The sequence below is a fragment of the Glycine max genome, chromosome 18 (assembly GCF_000004515.6).
Source record: "Glycine max cultivar Williams 82 chromosome 18, Glycine_max_v4.0, whole genome shotgun sequence".
NCBI classification, from domain to species: Eukaryota; Viridiplantae; Streptophyta; class Magnoliopsida; order Fabales; family Fabaceae; genus Glycine; species Glycine max.
Window position 1 is genome coordinate 50,362,640 of NC_038254.2, and position 16,973 is coordinate 50,379,612.

General features: G+C 32.3%; 2 protein-coding genes across 3 annotated transcripts; both read right to left on the minus strand.

The window, feature by feature from the left end:
- Positions 1-5,991: 5,991 nt before the first annotated feature.
- On the minus strand, positions 5,992-9,572 carry LOC100500109 (uncharacterized). The gene is given in 7 exon segments (NM_001250004.2): positions 5,992-6,173; positions 6,646-6,727; positions 7,447-7,548; positions 7,810-7,887; positions 9,012-9,118; positions 9,199-9,276; positions 9,355-9,572. Coding segments are annotated over 7 exon segments (702 nt in total). The 5' UTR covers positions 9,491-9,572; the 3' UTR covers positions 5,992-6,054.
- Positions 9,573-11,082: 1,510 nt separating this feature from the next.
- On the minus strand, positions 11,083-15,785 carry LOC100809117 (probable serine/threonine-protein kinase PBL1). 2 transcript variants are annotated; one of them, XM_003552268.5, is made up of 5 exons: positions 15,497-15,785; positions 13,183-13,857; positions 12,360-12,617; positions 12,117-12,236; positions 11,083-11,936 (listed from the first exon to the last, which is right to left on the minus strand). In XM_003552268.5, exons 2-5 carry the CDS (start codon positions 13,810-13,812, stop codon positions 11,298-11,300), a joined length of 1,647 nt encoding a protein of 548 aa, XP_003552316.1. In that variant the 5' UTR covers positions 13,813-13,857; positions 15,497-15,785; the 3' UTR covers positions 11,083-11,297. The 2 variants fall into 2 exon arrangements, with proteins under 2 accessions (XP_003552316.1, XP_014626620.1); XM_014771134.3 differs by having other exon boundaries at positions 13,183-13,970; positions 15,497-15,766.
- Positions 15,786-16,973: the final 1,188 nt, after the last annotated feature.

The window sequence follows — 16,973 nt, forward strand, 5'->3', positions numbered from 1 at the left end:
TTAAATATGTATATAAATAATTTTTTTATAACACTTTAATAATTTTGAGTAATTCATTTAATTATTGGAATCTCTTAAAATATTTATTACTAAGTGTGTAAATCAATTGACATAAAATTATTCCCACTTGACAATTGGTTTTGAGTTTGAATATTAGGTATGCAACTTCTTGAAATATTAAGAGGATGAGTTTTACTGTTCATAGAGATCATAGTTGACTTGAGCAAGTGTGTCTCCATTAGAAACTACATGTGATTTATATTGAAGAATTATAGTAAAATGTTTTGTCAAGATCTATCATTAATTATAGAATGGAAAAACAATAAAATAAAGACCAGAGATTAAAATTAAATATTTAGAATTTTATAAAGATAAAAAAATATGGAGACTAAGTATAGATGTAGTCACCCTTGCTAATTAATGAATGTACAACTTCATTAGTTTGTCTTCTAACAAAACTAAGACTAAATCTTTTTTTTTTTTTGTTAAATATGTACTATATGATTAATTGTTTGGATTCTCTTAAAATATCTAATACAAAATGTGTGGATCAATCGACATGAGATTATTTTCACTTAAGCAATAGTTTAGAGTATGAGTTTTAGGTATATACAGTTGAATATTAATATTAATTTAGAGATAAAATTTTACTACTCATAGTAGTCATTCTCAACTTGAGCAAGTCTGTTTTCAATAAAGACTATATATGATCTTATATAAACTAACAATTAATATTTTCCAATAAAAAATACACTATGTGTCACAACTAGGTTCGGTCAAAGTTAGTGGCATGACTGAAGAGTTTACTTTAACTCCAATTATTGGTGAATTTGGAGGAAGTAGATTAGGGTTATCTAAAGGAACGACTTGGTGTTCTTTTAGGTATAGTCAAAATGTTGAAATTGCTAAGAAGTTAGGGTTGAGATTTTGTGGTATGGATTTAACGGTGAAGATGGGGTCTAGCTGGTGGTTGTATGCACTAAGAGATGGGAGATTTTTTGAGTTGTCGTGCCAGTTACGAGAGGAGAACTTCACAGTGGAAAGTGCGGTAGTGAGGGCACTGTTTTGGGTCAACGATAAAGGTTATTTTTATTCTGATCGAGATTATTGATGTTATTCCAATTGGGAACATTATCTATGATTCAATGATGCAGAACCACCTGGGGGGGGATCAATTTGAGTGTTTATGATGCCGTAATTTCGAGAAAGAAGGCAGATTAGGATTATTTACTATAAGGTCCTACTAGGGACACACTTCTTTTTATTGTTATCGGATGAATTTTATGTGCTTTCCTTTAAGGTTCAGTTTATTTGTTCATCAATCATGGTGCTTGAGGTAATTTTAAATTTTCTTATAATAGAAATTTGTTTGTCCACTAATCATGTTTAAGAAAAATATAGTGGACAAAATCAATACAAATTAGTATATAGGCTACAAATGGCTAATTAATTTGTAGCTTCATTCATGTGATTGTTTCGACACTGAGTGTTGTGTATTCTTTGAAGTTTTGGACCAAACTTGAGATTTATAAGCTTCAAATTATGCTTGTAACCTTGTACATTATATATGGAAGGGATCAAGTTATGAAGTGAAATTAGTTATGAGGATGACTTGAGACCTCAATCAAATGAAGCTAAACCAAAAATACTTGTGATCGACCAACAAGTTGGGGATTACTATATGCCCTATAGAATCAGAGGCCACCATCTCATGAAGATATCTTATCCCCAGAATATATAGTACTTCTAGCTGGACTTTATATAAATTCCCCTAGCTAACATCTGAAGAAAAGGGCTCATTTTTATAGGCACTAACTATTTGAGGTAGCACATTCGCACTTTTGGGAGGTTATATTACTTTTTTTCTTTTTCTTTTAATGGTAGAAGGAAGGAAATAAACCTAAAATGAAATACATAAGTAAATCATTATACATGTCCTTTTCTGCAGTTTCTTAGGTACATTATCTTCCTAAAGAAGCATGGAAAGGACGAAACATATTTTCTTTCAGGCAAGAAAGAATAAAGCGTTGTATATCATATATAATTTCTGGATTACAAAGTTAAGATCCCGAACATACCCCAATATAAATTACAGAAATGATATTATGAAATATTATACTTGTTAATAAAATTGAACCACCAAATATAACTCGGAAGCATTTATATGAATGTTTTAAAAATTGAACCGGTTGTCGATCCAATCGAGACATTAGGTTGATGAATGATTAGTTGAAATAATAGACCAATAGTTGAACATGAATTACATGAAGTAATGTAAAATAAAAATATATGTATTAATTGTCATAAATTTAATAATTAATTATAATAGTTTGATGGTAATTAAGTTGATTCAATAAACAAGTTTTAGGTCCTTAGTTTAATTCTTAGATGAACCATTTTTTCTATTTTTTATTAAATTATATATATATATATATATATATATATTTAAAAAATAATATTTCTGTAACCAATTCAACCAAATTGGGTCATTAATTCAATTATACTAGTTAATTAGGTCAATATAGATCAATGACATAACTTATCCAACAAGATACTTAAACCGTTCATGCCATCAATTCTTAGTTCGTCTAATTGGACTGGATTTTGAAACTATGTTCCATATTACTCTCTCTCAAATTGATTGTTATTTTGGGAGATTTTAAAACTATGGACCATTGGTTGGTTTGATGGTTGACAAGGGAAACTTAACTCCTTAAGGGCCAAAAGAGAATGGGAGAGAAAAAAATCGTGGGTTCAAATTCTTCCTATTAATATTTCTAATAAAACTAATAAATTAATATTTATTTATTAAAAAATGATTGATACTTTAGTATTGAAAAAAAATGTTGACTAATGTTCTCTATTTTTTATGAGATATTAAAACATCTATTATAATTGAAAGACTCAATAATATAGTTTTGAAAAACTTAATAATATATTTTTTAAATTAAAAAAGAGAATAAGAACATTTTTAATAAATTATTCTCTAACAAATACTAGTTTCTTGTTTTTGTTTTAAACTATGTGAAGAAAATTTAAATACCCGTCATTTTGAGGCGGTGGAGCATAAATTCACTTTTGAAAAAACTTGTGATTTTCTTGTGAAAATTGATTTTGAAACACCAAGATAAACGACTCTAACCTCAATGTTATATAGTTTTGAAAAATGTGAGATGAGAGTGATGTCATGCATGTTGAAAGTGATGAATCCGATATCAGACTTCAGAGAGAATTGAGTTTTCTTGTAGAAAAATGTCTGGGGTATTCAAGAGACCTGAACTCTCCAATGAATTATCTGAAAAGGATCCTTTACAAAGCCTTCTTCCCTCTTCTATACATCTGATACCCCTGTAACTAACTAATGCAGTTAGTTATTTCATTACAATTATTTCAGGGAATTAGTTATTGTAATCTAATCTGCCCCCTGCTTATTTCCCCTAACTACACTCTCCTAATAGAGTAATAGTTGGCTGGTGCCTACTAGGTATGGTTTGGAGTTTTGGAAGAACCAAACCAAAACCAAATCAAACCATTAGAACAGTTTGGTTTTTAAAAACCAAACTGCATTTTTCTACAAAACCAGTTTGGTCTTGGAAGTTTACATGAAACAGTTTGAAACTAGTTTCCAAAACCAGTTTGATTCCGAATCAATATTGAACCATAAACCAGTTCTAAATCTCAAAACTGGTTTAGAAACTGGTTTTAAAACTAATTCAAGATTCAAACCATATTTTTGAACCCAAAATCAGTTTTTTATTTTCAAAACTATTTTTTTCTCCAAAACTGCTATTTTTCTCAGCACAATATTCTAGATTTATTCGACTATTAGCAACTTAGCCTACCACCAAACATCAAGCAATGAAAGAATCGCTACAGCCTCAAATACTTCCTATTTCCGAAAAATTAAACAGAAGCATGTTTATAAATCTGGCACAGAATGCTTCCAAATATCAAATACAGATGCGAAAACGTTTAAACAAGAACACAACCTTCCAACAGAGAAATCTCAGAGAAAGAAGTACAATCCAATATTCTAAGCAAATCAACAAGGAAAAGAAAGAGGAAAAAACAGAAGAATGGTCACAATGCTTGGGAGATCAATTCCACACATACAAACTAGATCACACTGTGATTTAATTCATTGGCTTAGCACACCAGTTGATCTATAGTTTCGGTATTTTTATCGAACACTTAGCATCACAGATCAGGAAAGAAAAGAACATACAATCCACAGAGTCAGCCCTACCATTCAAACAAAGGAAGAAGCAGACGCCAACTAAAGCAAGGAGCTCACACACTCTAGAATGGGGAAAATCACGGCACGATTTATGATCAGAGCGCAGAGAAAGAAAAAGAATAAAATGAGTCATTTTTTGTACTTTTTATATTACCATTAAGGTTTTATCTTCTTAAATAATTAATTTAAGGATGAAATATGTGACAGATTCTTATAAAATTTAAAAAATATTAATTTTATCATCATAAAAAAAATTTCAATTAAGTTGGTTCTTGTAAAAATAAAACATATTTTTATTGAGTTTTAATGATCATTTCGTTAAAACGGTAATTTAATATGATTAACAGACTTATACTGTATCTTGATTATAAATGAATTAAAAAATTTGTGATGATTAAATCTAAAGAATGAATTAAACAATGTTTGACAATTAAATCCTCTCAAAAATTTGTAATTTTTCATCACTTCGTGAACAATTTTTGCACACTTTTTGATGAGTTTAGAAAGGGGATGAAAAAAGTGAATTTTGGTATATCTGAGTATGTTTCAAAAGATAGAGAGAGAAAAATAATTAAGTATATTAGTCATGTCAATAAATTGTTTAGCAAAGTTATCATTAAAAACCAACAAAAATACGTGATTTTTATATGGACTAAATTAATAAAATAAAATTATGAGAATAAAATAAATATTTTTCAAATTTCACGGGAAATAAAAACATACTTTACCCTTAATTTTAACTTGTATTAAAAATCATAAAAAAAATATTTAATTATTTTATCATAAAATAATTAATTTAAACATCATGACAATTTTTAATCATCATGGTAAAAATCTCAATTTATACAAAATCTTCAGTACAAATAGAGGTAACAAAATGGGTGAAGTTAGTAAAGTTGGCTTGATATTATCTGGTAGGGTTTGGGCTTGAAATTGAACTTGAATTAAATGTGAGTTTTCTTGTCCAATCCGATCGTAGTCATATGTGGACTTAACCCTCAAAAGCCCAAAAAAGTTACTTTTATAAAGGCTTAGTGTTCATTTTAGAGAATATGAATTTTTTTTACCGGACTTGTTATAGCTCGTAACTTGCATCGAATTGCCTAACATTGGGTTGGATAGTCTACTTCACCACCTCTAAATAGAAAGAACTCGTCCTCAAATTCTAAATCTTTAAAATTAAATCTAACCAATTTTATATCCAATCACCATGTACAACTAAATAGAAAAATAAAAGGGGTATTGATGAATATAAAAACCAATTGTATAACAATGTTATATGTGTATACTTGTGGTGATAGAGACTGAATAACAATCCTTTTTCTACTTTCACTTCTCTATTATTTTCTAAGTTTTCTGTTGTGAGTGTGTGTGGGATAGATTGTTCTTGCACTAACAGTTGGTCTGGCTTATATCTGTCCGATTTTACATTTTTCTTTAACTTGTACTTTTAAACCAATCAGAGACAACAATAAACCATTCCATTCAATACTTAACTACTCAATAAAAATATTCGTAACTATTTTCAATGATAAAGAAAACACTATGAACTGTATCAGTTTATTCTTTCTTGTTCATCGCAAGAAACAATGGAACAAAGGTTAATAATGGCTGGCTTTTTTTTATAAAAACTTTATGCACCGCAAGAGCTTCAGTTTCGCAAATAAACTACAAACAATTTTAACTGTGTTATAAAACACAGCCAAATTGCTAAGCTTAATGAACTTAATCCATCTCAATTGGTAAATTATATCCTACAAAATAAAAAAATAAACGAGAATTCTCAGGACTTCAACTACAAAATTTGAGGTGAAATCTTAAGCACGGCTCATGTACTGCCCAGTTCTTGAATCAACCAATATTTCATCACCGACATTTACAAAGAGTGGGACATTGACAACAGCGCCGGTGTCGAGTGTGGCTGGTTTTGTTCCACCTGTCAATCAAATTTTGTTATCAGAGGCGTAGTAAGTTCTACAAGGGAATGAAAGAGAAAAGATGATACAGGAGAATGGAGGAAACCAAACAGTATAAGCCATAATGGGATATCACACAAATGTGTTCCCTTTGACAACAGGCGTGGTAAACAAACCAATCCTGTCCTTCGAAAATTCAATACATCATCTTAGCATTTATATGACCAACAATAAAACTCAATCAAGCTCCTTTTTTTAATTGGTTTCTGATGCCAAATTGTGAAATATGCATTAAGAGAAATCTTAATGAATTCATCCCTTGACAGATTGAGAAAGACAATAATGAGAATCATGGTCTAGCTGATGAGAGATGATATTATCATTTTATTGTAACAGAAAATTTTCTTGGCTACAAATATGGTTGACATTTACAATGGTTGCAATATGAATTTGGTCAAAATAGAAGTTTGCAGTATAAACAAAATGTACCACCTTGGGCTGTGTCACCCTTAAGTCCTGGATCCACATCAACTACAGCAAGCTTGATTGTGATAGGGAGTTCAACATCAATAACCTGAAATATTATAAAGAGACAAACTGTTAATCAAGATCAATAGCACTAACTGCACATATCTTATTGATTTATAAATACCATACTGCCAATCAGGAAATGCTCCTCTAGTGTGAGTTAGTCACTGAAGTGATCAAGCAAGGGTCTATCTACTCTTAAACTATAGTGGGTTAAGATCACAATATACTTCGAATGAAATCAAGAATGTGTACTAATACAACCATACTACTCAGTTTAGAGGGGGGGAAAAAACCCCTCAATTTAGAGGAACCTTGTGTCTGCCAATCTATGCATAAACAAGAATCTATAATCGTATTAAAATATATAACCCCACACATGTATATACCACTGCAGACCAAGATCATTCAAAATTTTAGAAAAGCATGCAGTCCTTCTATAAAAGTGAAATACCATTAAAGCTGATACAAGTTACAACCATATAAATTTGAAGACATCTAAATAAAATAAATATCTGCAATACGGTACATTTTAAATTAGTTTTATACATTAGCAACTATGCATCAATACTTTCCTCCCTTGGCACAAAATTAAATAGAAATTAGTTATTTACCTCTTATTTATGAATATTAAAATTATATTAATTCAAGTTTTTTAGAACCAGGCCACCACTTATTGTCCTATAACTTTTATCCATAGTGGTCTCGAAAAATAAAAGTTTGAGATAGTGGAAGACATAGTATATTATGAGATGAGATGGTTACTTTTCCATTCCACAACAGCAAATTGCAGTCCATTCCTTCTTTTAGCCACTTTGTTCTGTCTCCAATTTCCTTTTCACCCAGACGAAACTCCTCATATGTATTCTGAGAAAAAATAAAATACAGCAAATTAAACATAGAGACTATGACAAATTAAACACAAGATTCGTCAGTTAACTAATTGCTAATCATAAACACAAAAGAACTATTGAGAAGAGAGTATAAATGTAATTGAATCTTTTTTTATAACTCTTCAACATAGTCATTAGTCAATAATCCATGGGTAGAGATTATATTTAGTATGAGCCAAAAAATGTACATATCATAATTTGTTAAATTATATAATTATGGATTCCAGATAATTACCAAGTCCATGAAGACAAATTGAGCACCATCTTTATATGTAAACTGCTTTGTTTCCTTGAATACATCTGCTTGCTCAATCTGTCAAAAGGAAACGGAACAGATGAAATGGGAAAAGATAAACCCAGAAATCCAAATTTTTAGCAATAACTGTCAAATTAACCTCACTCCTCTTTGTACTTTGAACCAAGAAAGGTAACAAAAACACAAACATAAGTCTTAGAATATGTGCTTAGAGACTAATTGCATCCCACAAAACTAGCTTGTAAAGTGAGGATTAGCTAGGGATTTTCAAAAAGTATTAGTGAATCAAATTGAACCACGAGTTAAAAAAATAGACCATTTTCAACTGTGCACTGAACTGAAGAAACAGCTCGGTTCAGTTCGGGCGAACTGTTTTCCAGTTTGGTTCAGTTCAGGGAGTACTATTTTCCAATTCGATTCAGTTTTCTGTACTGAATCAAGCCATGAACGAGCCTAGGAGTATCCAAGTTTTGTCAAGACTACATTGACCATATCTCTAGTTAGTGTGGGATCTCAACCCCCTGAGATTCAATGTCCCAATGTTTGCACACTAGGACGCTTCACTCAGCCTATCTAGTCAGCCCCTTCGTAGGTAGTCCTTCATGAGACATCGAAAACCAACTCTGATACGCCCCAATTAAGGCAGGCTAGGGGTGACCCTCCATGGCAACCAACTTGACATGAAAATTCTATAATACATGCATTTGAGATAGGTATCGAGACAAACTATGACACTTCACTCAGCCTTTCTAATCAGCCTTCTGTAGGTATTCCTTTCTAAGACACTAGCAACCAACTCTTAAGCCACAAGAGGAGTGCTGGGAACACACTCTCTAACACACACTCTCCCCTTAGTTAAAATCTATTGGAAAGTACAAAAATCAGGAGAGGTACATTAAATATGATGTAAAATCCACAAAATTTTGTAATTTTCAATAAATTTCAACCAATAGAATAAAGTGTATTCCTAGCATTTCTCTAGTCCACGGGCTAGGGGTGACCGCAATTAAGGTTTCTTTTCAACAATAAGTTTATCTCCCACAATGCCTAGTCCCAAAAGACGGAAAAATATCCTCTCCATTTCTTCCATTGACACTACCCAATTAGTCTTCTATTGAACCTATAAATCAAAATCAAACGCAGTGATTAAACAGAGGCATTGCAATTTAGTGTGCAATTACCGAGCTTCCCGCTCTAAATGTTTTCTCCACCGTGTTCCCCGTAATATAATTCTTCATCTTGGTCCTGACAAACGCCGCGCCTTTTCCCGGCTTAACGTGAAGAAACTCTGAACCGTGCAAGCCAAGTTAAAGAAGCTTTATAATTCAAAACTAAAACCAAAATTCATACGTGCGGTAAAAAAAAAACCTAACACACGCCAAGGAGCACCATCGACTTCGAGGTTGGTGCCGACCTTGATGTCGTTGCTGGTCAAGGCGTAAATCCCTGAAAGAAAAGCGCAAGTTAGCGAAAAGCGAAGGGTTGTTAGAGAAAGCGTGGAAATTAAGGAGCGAAGAGACTCACTGAGAAATCGAGGTTTAGAAGAAGAAGGGGTTCGCATTGGGAGACGAGAGGGGAATGAAGAGGAAGCGCTGAAATTTGACATTGGAGAAGAAAAAGCGGAGAGGCTAAGCTTCAAGGTTGCAGTTCCCGCCACCATTGTTGTTACTTCGTCGTAGTTCTTACAAAGAAGATAAGAGAGGTTCTGTTTTGCCACCTGAACTGCCACTTCGGCTCAATTCAGAGGTGTTTCCGACAATTTTTTTATATTTAAAATATACTATATGTTTTATTTTTTTGAAAAAATTTCATTTTACAAAAAAATTTCATTTTGGTTAATTGATTGATTTTGTATTCTTTTTTTAGATACGTGAATGTGGCAGGAAATTGAGCTATTAATCTTTATACAAATTATTTAAATAAGATATTTAGATATTTATTTTAATTTTATTTTGTAATAAGTAATATTATCTCGAAACATTTAATAATACATCTATTGTAATTAAAAGAAAGAACAATGATATTTTAGGGTGGAAGAAGTAATACTAAAACATTTAGACAAAATAATTAATCATTTTTTGTTTGTTAATTACTTTATTTTAAGGACACAATAATAATTTAATATTTAATTAAAGAAATATAAAACAACACGCCTGGTGTTGGCTTAAAGCATATCTAATGGTATTGATATAAATAACCTAATTTTTGTTACCTTAATTTTAAGCAACTAAATTAATTTTATTTCTAATGAGTATTTTTATTAATAAGTTGGTTAACTCATAAATATTATATTTTTTCTCCTATATTTAATTTAAAGTTAAATAACTCATAAACAATAATTACTTATATAAACAATTCTTTTCAATTTTAAACAATTCAAAATCACATATGAAATACTAAAACAATATTTTTTTTTTATTAAACTATCTATTAAGTAACTTTCATTATAAATGCTCTTAGGTTCTTCCACTTAAGATCCAAGAAGGGTCTCTTCCCAAGAGTCAACTGGATCTCCTACAAGAATGGGAGAAACCCAAAACAATAACCCTCATAACTTTCAAGATTTCCAAGAATTTACCCAAGAATTTAATCTTTAATCTTCAACTTATGCAAATACAACAACACATATAAGTAGAATAATTACTTTATAATTGGTGCTCTATTTCCTGGAAACTTTAGAGATTAGTCTCAGCTTCTAATTGTGGGAACACCCTGGATCTAATTTCAAATATAAAAAAAGGGTAGGTAACGTTTTTTTAATAATTTTTCTTTCTAACGCAACAAGAAAGCGTGTATTGTCAGATTTCCAACTCTTAACCAACAAAAGTAAGAGCTTTGGCACCATGGGTTTTGAAAATTCCGTAACATATAATTGATCAGCTTTTAATTCTTCTTCAGATATAATGATAATTTCAAATCTCCTAAAAATGCAAATTTCATCTTATTACCCAAAATACCTAAGCCCTGCTTCTTATGTTACTCCATGACCAAATCTGATTGTATGTTTTTATATCACATAACAGATCAAGTACAAGTTTAATTTTCAGATGAAAAAATTATTTTGAAACAAAAGTAAAAATAATTTTACCAAAGAATCATAATCCTTATTTTTGCTTTCATTTTATTTTTATCCGTTGAATTTGAATTAGAACACACATTTCTAACTTCAATCCAAATATGCACTGCACATCTTGGTAAAACTATTTTCTCTTATCCCATAGTTTTTCATTTTGGAACATGTAGAGAAAGGGGGAAATGCTAAAGACCGTATAATTTTTCATATAAATGGGTGTAACTAATTGAACCCAGTCAACCAACCTTTGCACTATCTACAAAAGAACATCCTCTCGGCATCACACTGAGGGATTAAAGGTGGAGGAACCACATCATTTATCTCCTATAAATTTTGTGTTGAATCACACCAAAAAAAAAAAATATAATAAATAAAAAATGAACATTATAGACACTCAAAATCCTTCAACACTAGCCCTTCTAGAGGCTGAGGATGATGACTTGCGGCTTTCCTGCCTATCAAGCTCCTCCAAAGAGAGGCTCGAAGCACAAGCACGTGGCGGCGGGAGGAGAATGGGCCCTCCACCAGACCATCTTGGAGGCGAAACAGATACCGGAACTCCTGATGGTGGTGATGGTGAGAAACTCAACCTTGGTGCAGGGCAGATGATGCCATTGAGACTTGGTGATCTTGACATATGTTTTCCAGAGTTTGATGCTGGTTCTTGCAGAGGGAACCGGCACGAATATTTCAAATCCTGTATTATCTTGAGATGCTCAACAACAGTCCTCATGGTAGGTCTGTCTGATGGCTCCTTTTGAAGGCATCTTTGTGCAATATCAGCTATTGTTCTTGCTGCTTTAGAAGGAAAGCGGCCTTTGAGTTGAGGATCCATGATCAACGACAGACGGTAGTTATCGGCTAAGAAAGGCCGGCTCCACTTGACTAAATTCCTCTCTTCCTTGGGGTGACGGCTATCAAGATTCTTTCTTCCAGTAAGTAGCTCCAGAAGAAAAATTCCAAAACTCCATACGTTGCTCTTTGGAGTGAGCATTCCTTTCTCCAGTGTTTCCATTGATAGGTTTCCAACAGCCTGGACGACACCAAATAAATTCATGAATATACTGAATGGGAACAAATATAAAGGAATAAATATAAATATTTATGACAAATATGAAGAAAAGAATATAGAGAATATTGGCTGAATATAATAGACTCTAACTGGATATATTGAATAACATAACATAAAACACTTATCAGTTAGAGAACTTACAGATGAGCTGCTTGAAATCTCTTCTTCGGGAATATGTCCAACACAACCATATCCTGAAAGCTTTGCGCTGAAATCTTTGTCAATCTGTATGTTGGCTGTTGAGAACTCATTATACATAGCCTACAAGCAGAAAGAAGGATGTCAGCAAAGATAAAGTGTATAATTAACCTAATAATCATAACATACTTGAAATCATTCGCTCCATACTATGAAAAACAAAACAAAGTGTTATTATAGTTGTACCTGAAAAGGCCCCTCTTCGTGCAAGAAGGTTAGACCTTGTGCAGCACATATAGCAATTTTCATTCTTGTATTCCAATCAATTGATGGCCCATCAGATCTCCCATACAATAAGCGATCCAAGCTTCCATGGTATAGCCTTTCATAAACCAACATTCTATGTTCTGAACCCTCTCGTGCATGAAATCCTAGCAATTTACAGAGGTTTGGATGTTGCAAAGATGCAAGAGTATTAACTTCATTTATGAATTCCTTCAAGCCCTGAAAGAAGACAGATTCATTTAGACCACGTCAGAATGCACTCAGGTGATTGAGCATTTTTCAATGTCCCAAAGAGATAAACAAAAACACATAATGCTAACAGTAAATGATAAATAAGTTTCAATCAGTAGGTACATAATTCATAATATTCAAACAGTTAAATTTGCAAGGGGTTTAACAACATTCTCATATGCATGGAGACATAACAGAGGAACAAGGATAGCAAGGACTATAATTAGACCCTGCTTAATAGCAAATTCAATGGAAAAAATATAGAAAAACTTAAAACCATTTTGATGTGCGTCCTAATTCCTCTGCTGCGTGTATGGGTTAAATTCATTTGAACACAACATAAGGCTCGCATACAACATATAACACATCTCAATAATAAATACGATACAAAGAATACACAAGATAAAACATTGAATTTTAGCCCTTCTAAGATAATAGAACATTATTTCTCTATATTTGGTTAATATCCACTATTAATATGACCAGACAGCAATTACTGTACATAAGAATATCAAGAAATGAAACTAAAGTAATGTAACATGGAGAAAAGTACCTGAGATGATGGGTGAAGCCGTGTGACAGTGGCTTCAAACTTCTTCGAACTTGAAACGTCGTCACCAAAGGAAGCCTTGTATATGGTGGACGAAAGACATTCTGACATGCATCTATCAGAAGAGAAATGGTGGCAAGCAGCAGCAATTTCCTCATACAGAAAATTCCGAAGTGATCCAGTAGGTGGGAGTGGCAAAGGTCCAGAAGCATGGAGAGGACTGCTTGAGGCCACTGACTTAAAGCTGCCAATAGCCTTCAATGCACTACCTCCCTGAGGGGATGGAAGTGGTAAAGGTTGGGGACTAGATGAACGCTGCTCCTTCATTGATCCAGCTCGGTGTCTTGACTCTTCTTGTTCCTCATACTCAATTGAAGCCAAAGCATCTTGTTCTGCTGCATCAAGAGTTGATGGAGCAGATAATGTTCGCGTTCTGTTGTTACTGGCTTTATTAATGGGTTGAATGGGTTTCACTCTGGTCCTAAAACTAGGAGGAGCAGACTGCAGTGAGCGAGTACGAGTTTGAGGTTCAGGCAGTACTGTAGGTACGTTCTCATTATGGCTTACATGTTTTATGTATGTAATTGGATCGGACTTTTTCTTTTTGCTCTTCAATACAGTGAAGCACCCCATCCTTCCTTTGTACAGAACTTGGTTGGTGTAGAGAACTCTTTATGTCTGCAAAAACAAAATAAAAGGTGCATAAATAAAATAAAATCTAAAACATATTTAGTGTAGTTCCACATGCCACAGTTTGACAGGCGACAAGTAATGCAACCATGTTGTCATGTCTGTAAGGAAAAACAAGAAACAAGGGAAAATGGTGAAGCATTAGTTTATCATATTTTTCTTCTAATTTATGCCTAACCATGGTTATCAAATCATGAATCAAAATGTATCATAATTGGTAACATTCATGAAATGCTAATTATTAAAATTAAAATATAATTTTAATTTTAATAATAAAAAATAACAAAGTATATTTTAACATAATAAATTAATGAAACTATGTATTCAATTTTTTTAGTTCATTTTCTGTGTACATTATTTGCTAGAAACTGGCTAACTGCGTTAGAAACCATAATTTATTTTCAGAAAGTACACTGATTTCTCTCTACTAGGTGACTTTGTGTCATCTCTCATCAAACTCCCCGCCCAAATTGTCAATGTGAAAGCATTCTTCCACCAGAGATTTGTCGTCAACAGATCTCACCCAGAGGGCCCCATGACCTTGTCATTGGTCCACTGCATCCTGGCATATGATAAGCACTTAAAACATGACTGAGAAACTATTATGGAAGACATCACGCAGGCCTCTGTACCGACAAGAATGTGGCCCCACCCACCCACCCACCCACCATTGCTCTGATTCAATACTTCACAGTGGCTGTTAGGTTCCCTTGTCCCTTAGAGATCCATACCATTGAAAACACAACAGAATCAAGAGTCCTATGATTCCAAGCACCATTCCAGCAACATAAGGAAACTCCATATTGATCTGTATCAATGAAGTGAGGACTTGCATCGAATCACAACTCATGCGATTCCAACTACCATCTGCCTGACTAGTACTATTTGTGTATCAAATTTTCAGTAAACATATCCAATTTAATCCCCAAATGATTTTCAAAACATCTATTTGGTCCTAGAACGGTGATTTCGGACCAGAATGGTGATTTCAAAACAACAATCTCCTATTACTCCTCATTTCCTTTTTCATTTCCTGCTTCAAAATCTCAACTATTCTTACAACTTGCACGATCGCATATGCACTAGACACCCTAAATTGAACGTAAAACACTACCATAAATCAATAATTGGTTAACCGGTCACCTTACAAACCTTACATCCAACTTGTGTCTATCACATTCCCATAAAATAGTATAATAAAATTAATTCAATTTCTCCATCGCACTCAACTTTCACAAGTACCGAAGAAAAAAAAATATAAACAAAACTACGCAATTGATAAACACTTACTAGCTCCATCTATTCAATCACATAAAAAATAATTCAGATCCATACCATGAAAAAAAAATAACAAAAATTACACAAACCCATTTATTTCCACAATACCAAATTTTTTTTATATATAAAGAAAAAACAAAATCCAAGCCGCAAAGTTTGATCTCCACCAACAATTTTCCCAATAAAACAAAAAAATACAAATCAAGAAAAAATGAACAACAAACTGGCGTACAAAAAAAAACTAGAGAGAGAAAAAAAAAACAGCAGAAAATGAAATTCCGAAGCAAATTGGAATCAGAAAACGGTGAAATTACACGAATCGAAAGCGAAGGAAGAAAATTGAACGAACCTCGGCGAGAAATGGCAGCTCATGCAACTCGAAGTGAGGCGATCCAGGGGAAGCAAAATGGGTAAAAATTGAAACTTTTTGTGGTTTTGATTCGTCGAAGAAAACCCCTCTTGTTGTCCAGTCAAAGAAAGCAGATTGAAAAAGCTGGGAAGTGAAGATTTTAGAGAACGAGAAAAGTATAAGAGAGAGAGATTAGAGGAATAATAATAATATTTAGCATTGTAGAGAGAGAGAGAAAATGGAACCCAATGAGCAGTGGTCAAACCTACCCAAAAACCCAGATTTAATTAACTCATTAAAATAATATTTTCATTAAACACAAACAAAAGGTGTGCTTTCCTTTTTCTATTTTCCCCAACTTTGCCCCTCTTTTGTTTTTGTTTCATTTTTAATTTTTAATTTGCATTCTATTTTTGGGGCTCCAAAATGACCTTGGATGTCCCTTCCTGTTCCTGGTAAGCTGCAATTTAGATGCGTTTTGAATTTTAGTTTGAACTTTGACTATTTCGTTTTTTTTTAACAATTCTTGATTTGACTGGTCAATTGTTTAACATTTTGTTAATTAATAGATTTTAATGCAAGTATTTATTGGCATACTAAAGAATTGTTTCCAAAACATTCTAGGGAAGTTTTTTGTTTTGATTTTTTACAGAAGCTTATCAATCAATATCAATGCATGCATTTATTGACATACTAAAAAATTGTTTCTATAACATCTAGGGAAGTTTTTGCTTTTAGATTCTACAAAAGTTTATCAATCTAGATCCTTAGAGTATCTTTAGTGATAAAATTAATTTTAAGTTTTTGGATAATTTTTAATGGATCTTATGGTATTACAGGATATAAAAACTTTTTTTTTCTTTAGTGATAATAGATTTTACTTTGAATCCTTAAGTCATTTTTATGGATTTTACAATAAATCTCATCTAGATATATTTATCAATCACTAAGATAGAGAGAGGAATTATTTTTTTTAAATGAAGAAAGTTTTTGAGGAGGAATCCAACCTCCTTATCGAAGATCTCCAAAGCATGTATGTATAGTGATAGATCTAGTGAAGATGAATTCTTAAATTTAAAAATTTAGCTCAAAAATTTGATTATTAAAATATTTTTTGTATCTTCATTTATTTGAGTTAAGAGCATTAAATTTAAAACTAAAAAGTATCAGTCAACCAATTAAGTGATTCAGTTTAAGAGTATACAATAAGGATACATGTGAGGATAGATTATACACACAAGTCTCAAGTCATGTATAATTTTTTTAAAAAAAACATTAATACAAATAAATTAACTTTAAAGAGGTTTTACTAAAAACATCGAGCTATTATTTTATTCAACAAATATCTTCAAGTTTTCATTCAAAGCAATTCAAATTCTACTTTTGGTGTGGTCAAAATTTATCATGGGTAAAGAAGAAAAGTTTGATATTTTCTTTGTGGTGGAGCAAGGATCTCTCGGGCATTTCCATTTTCAAA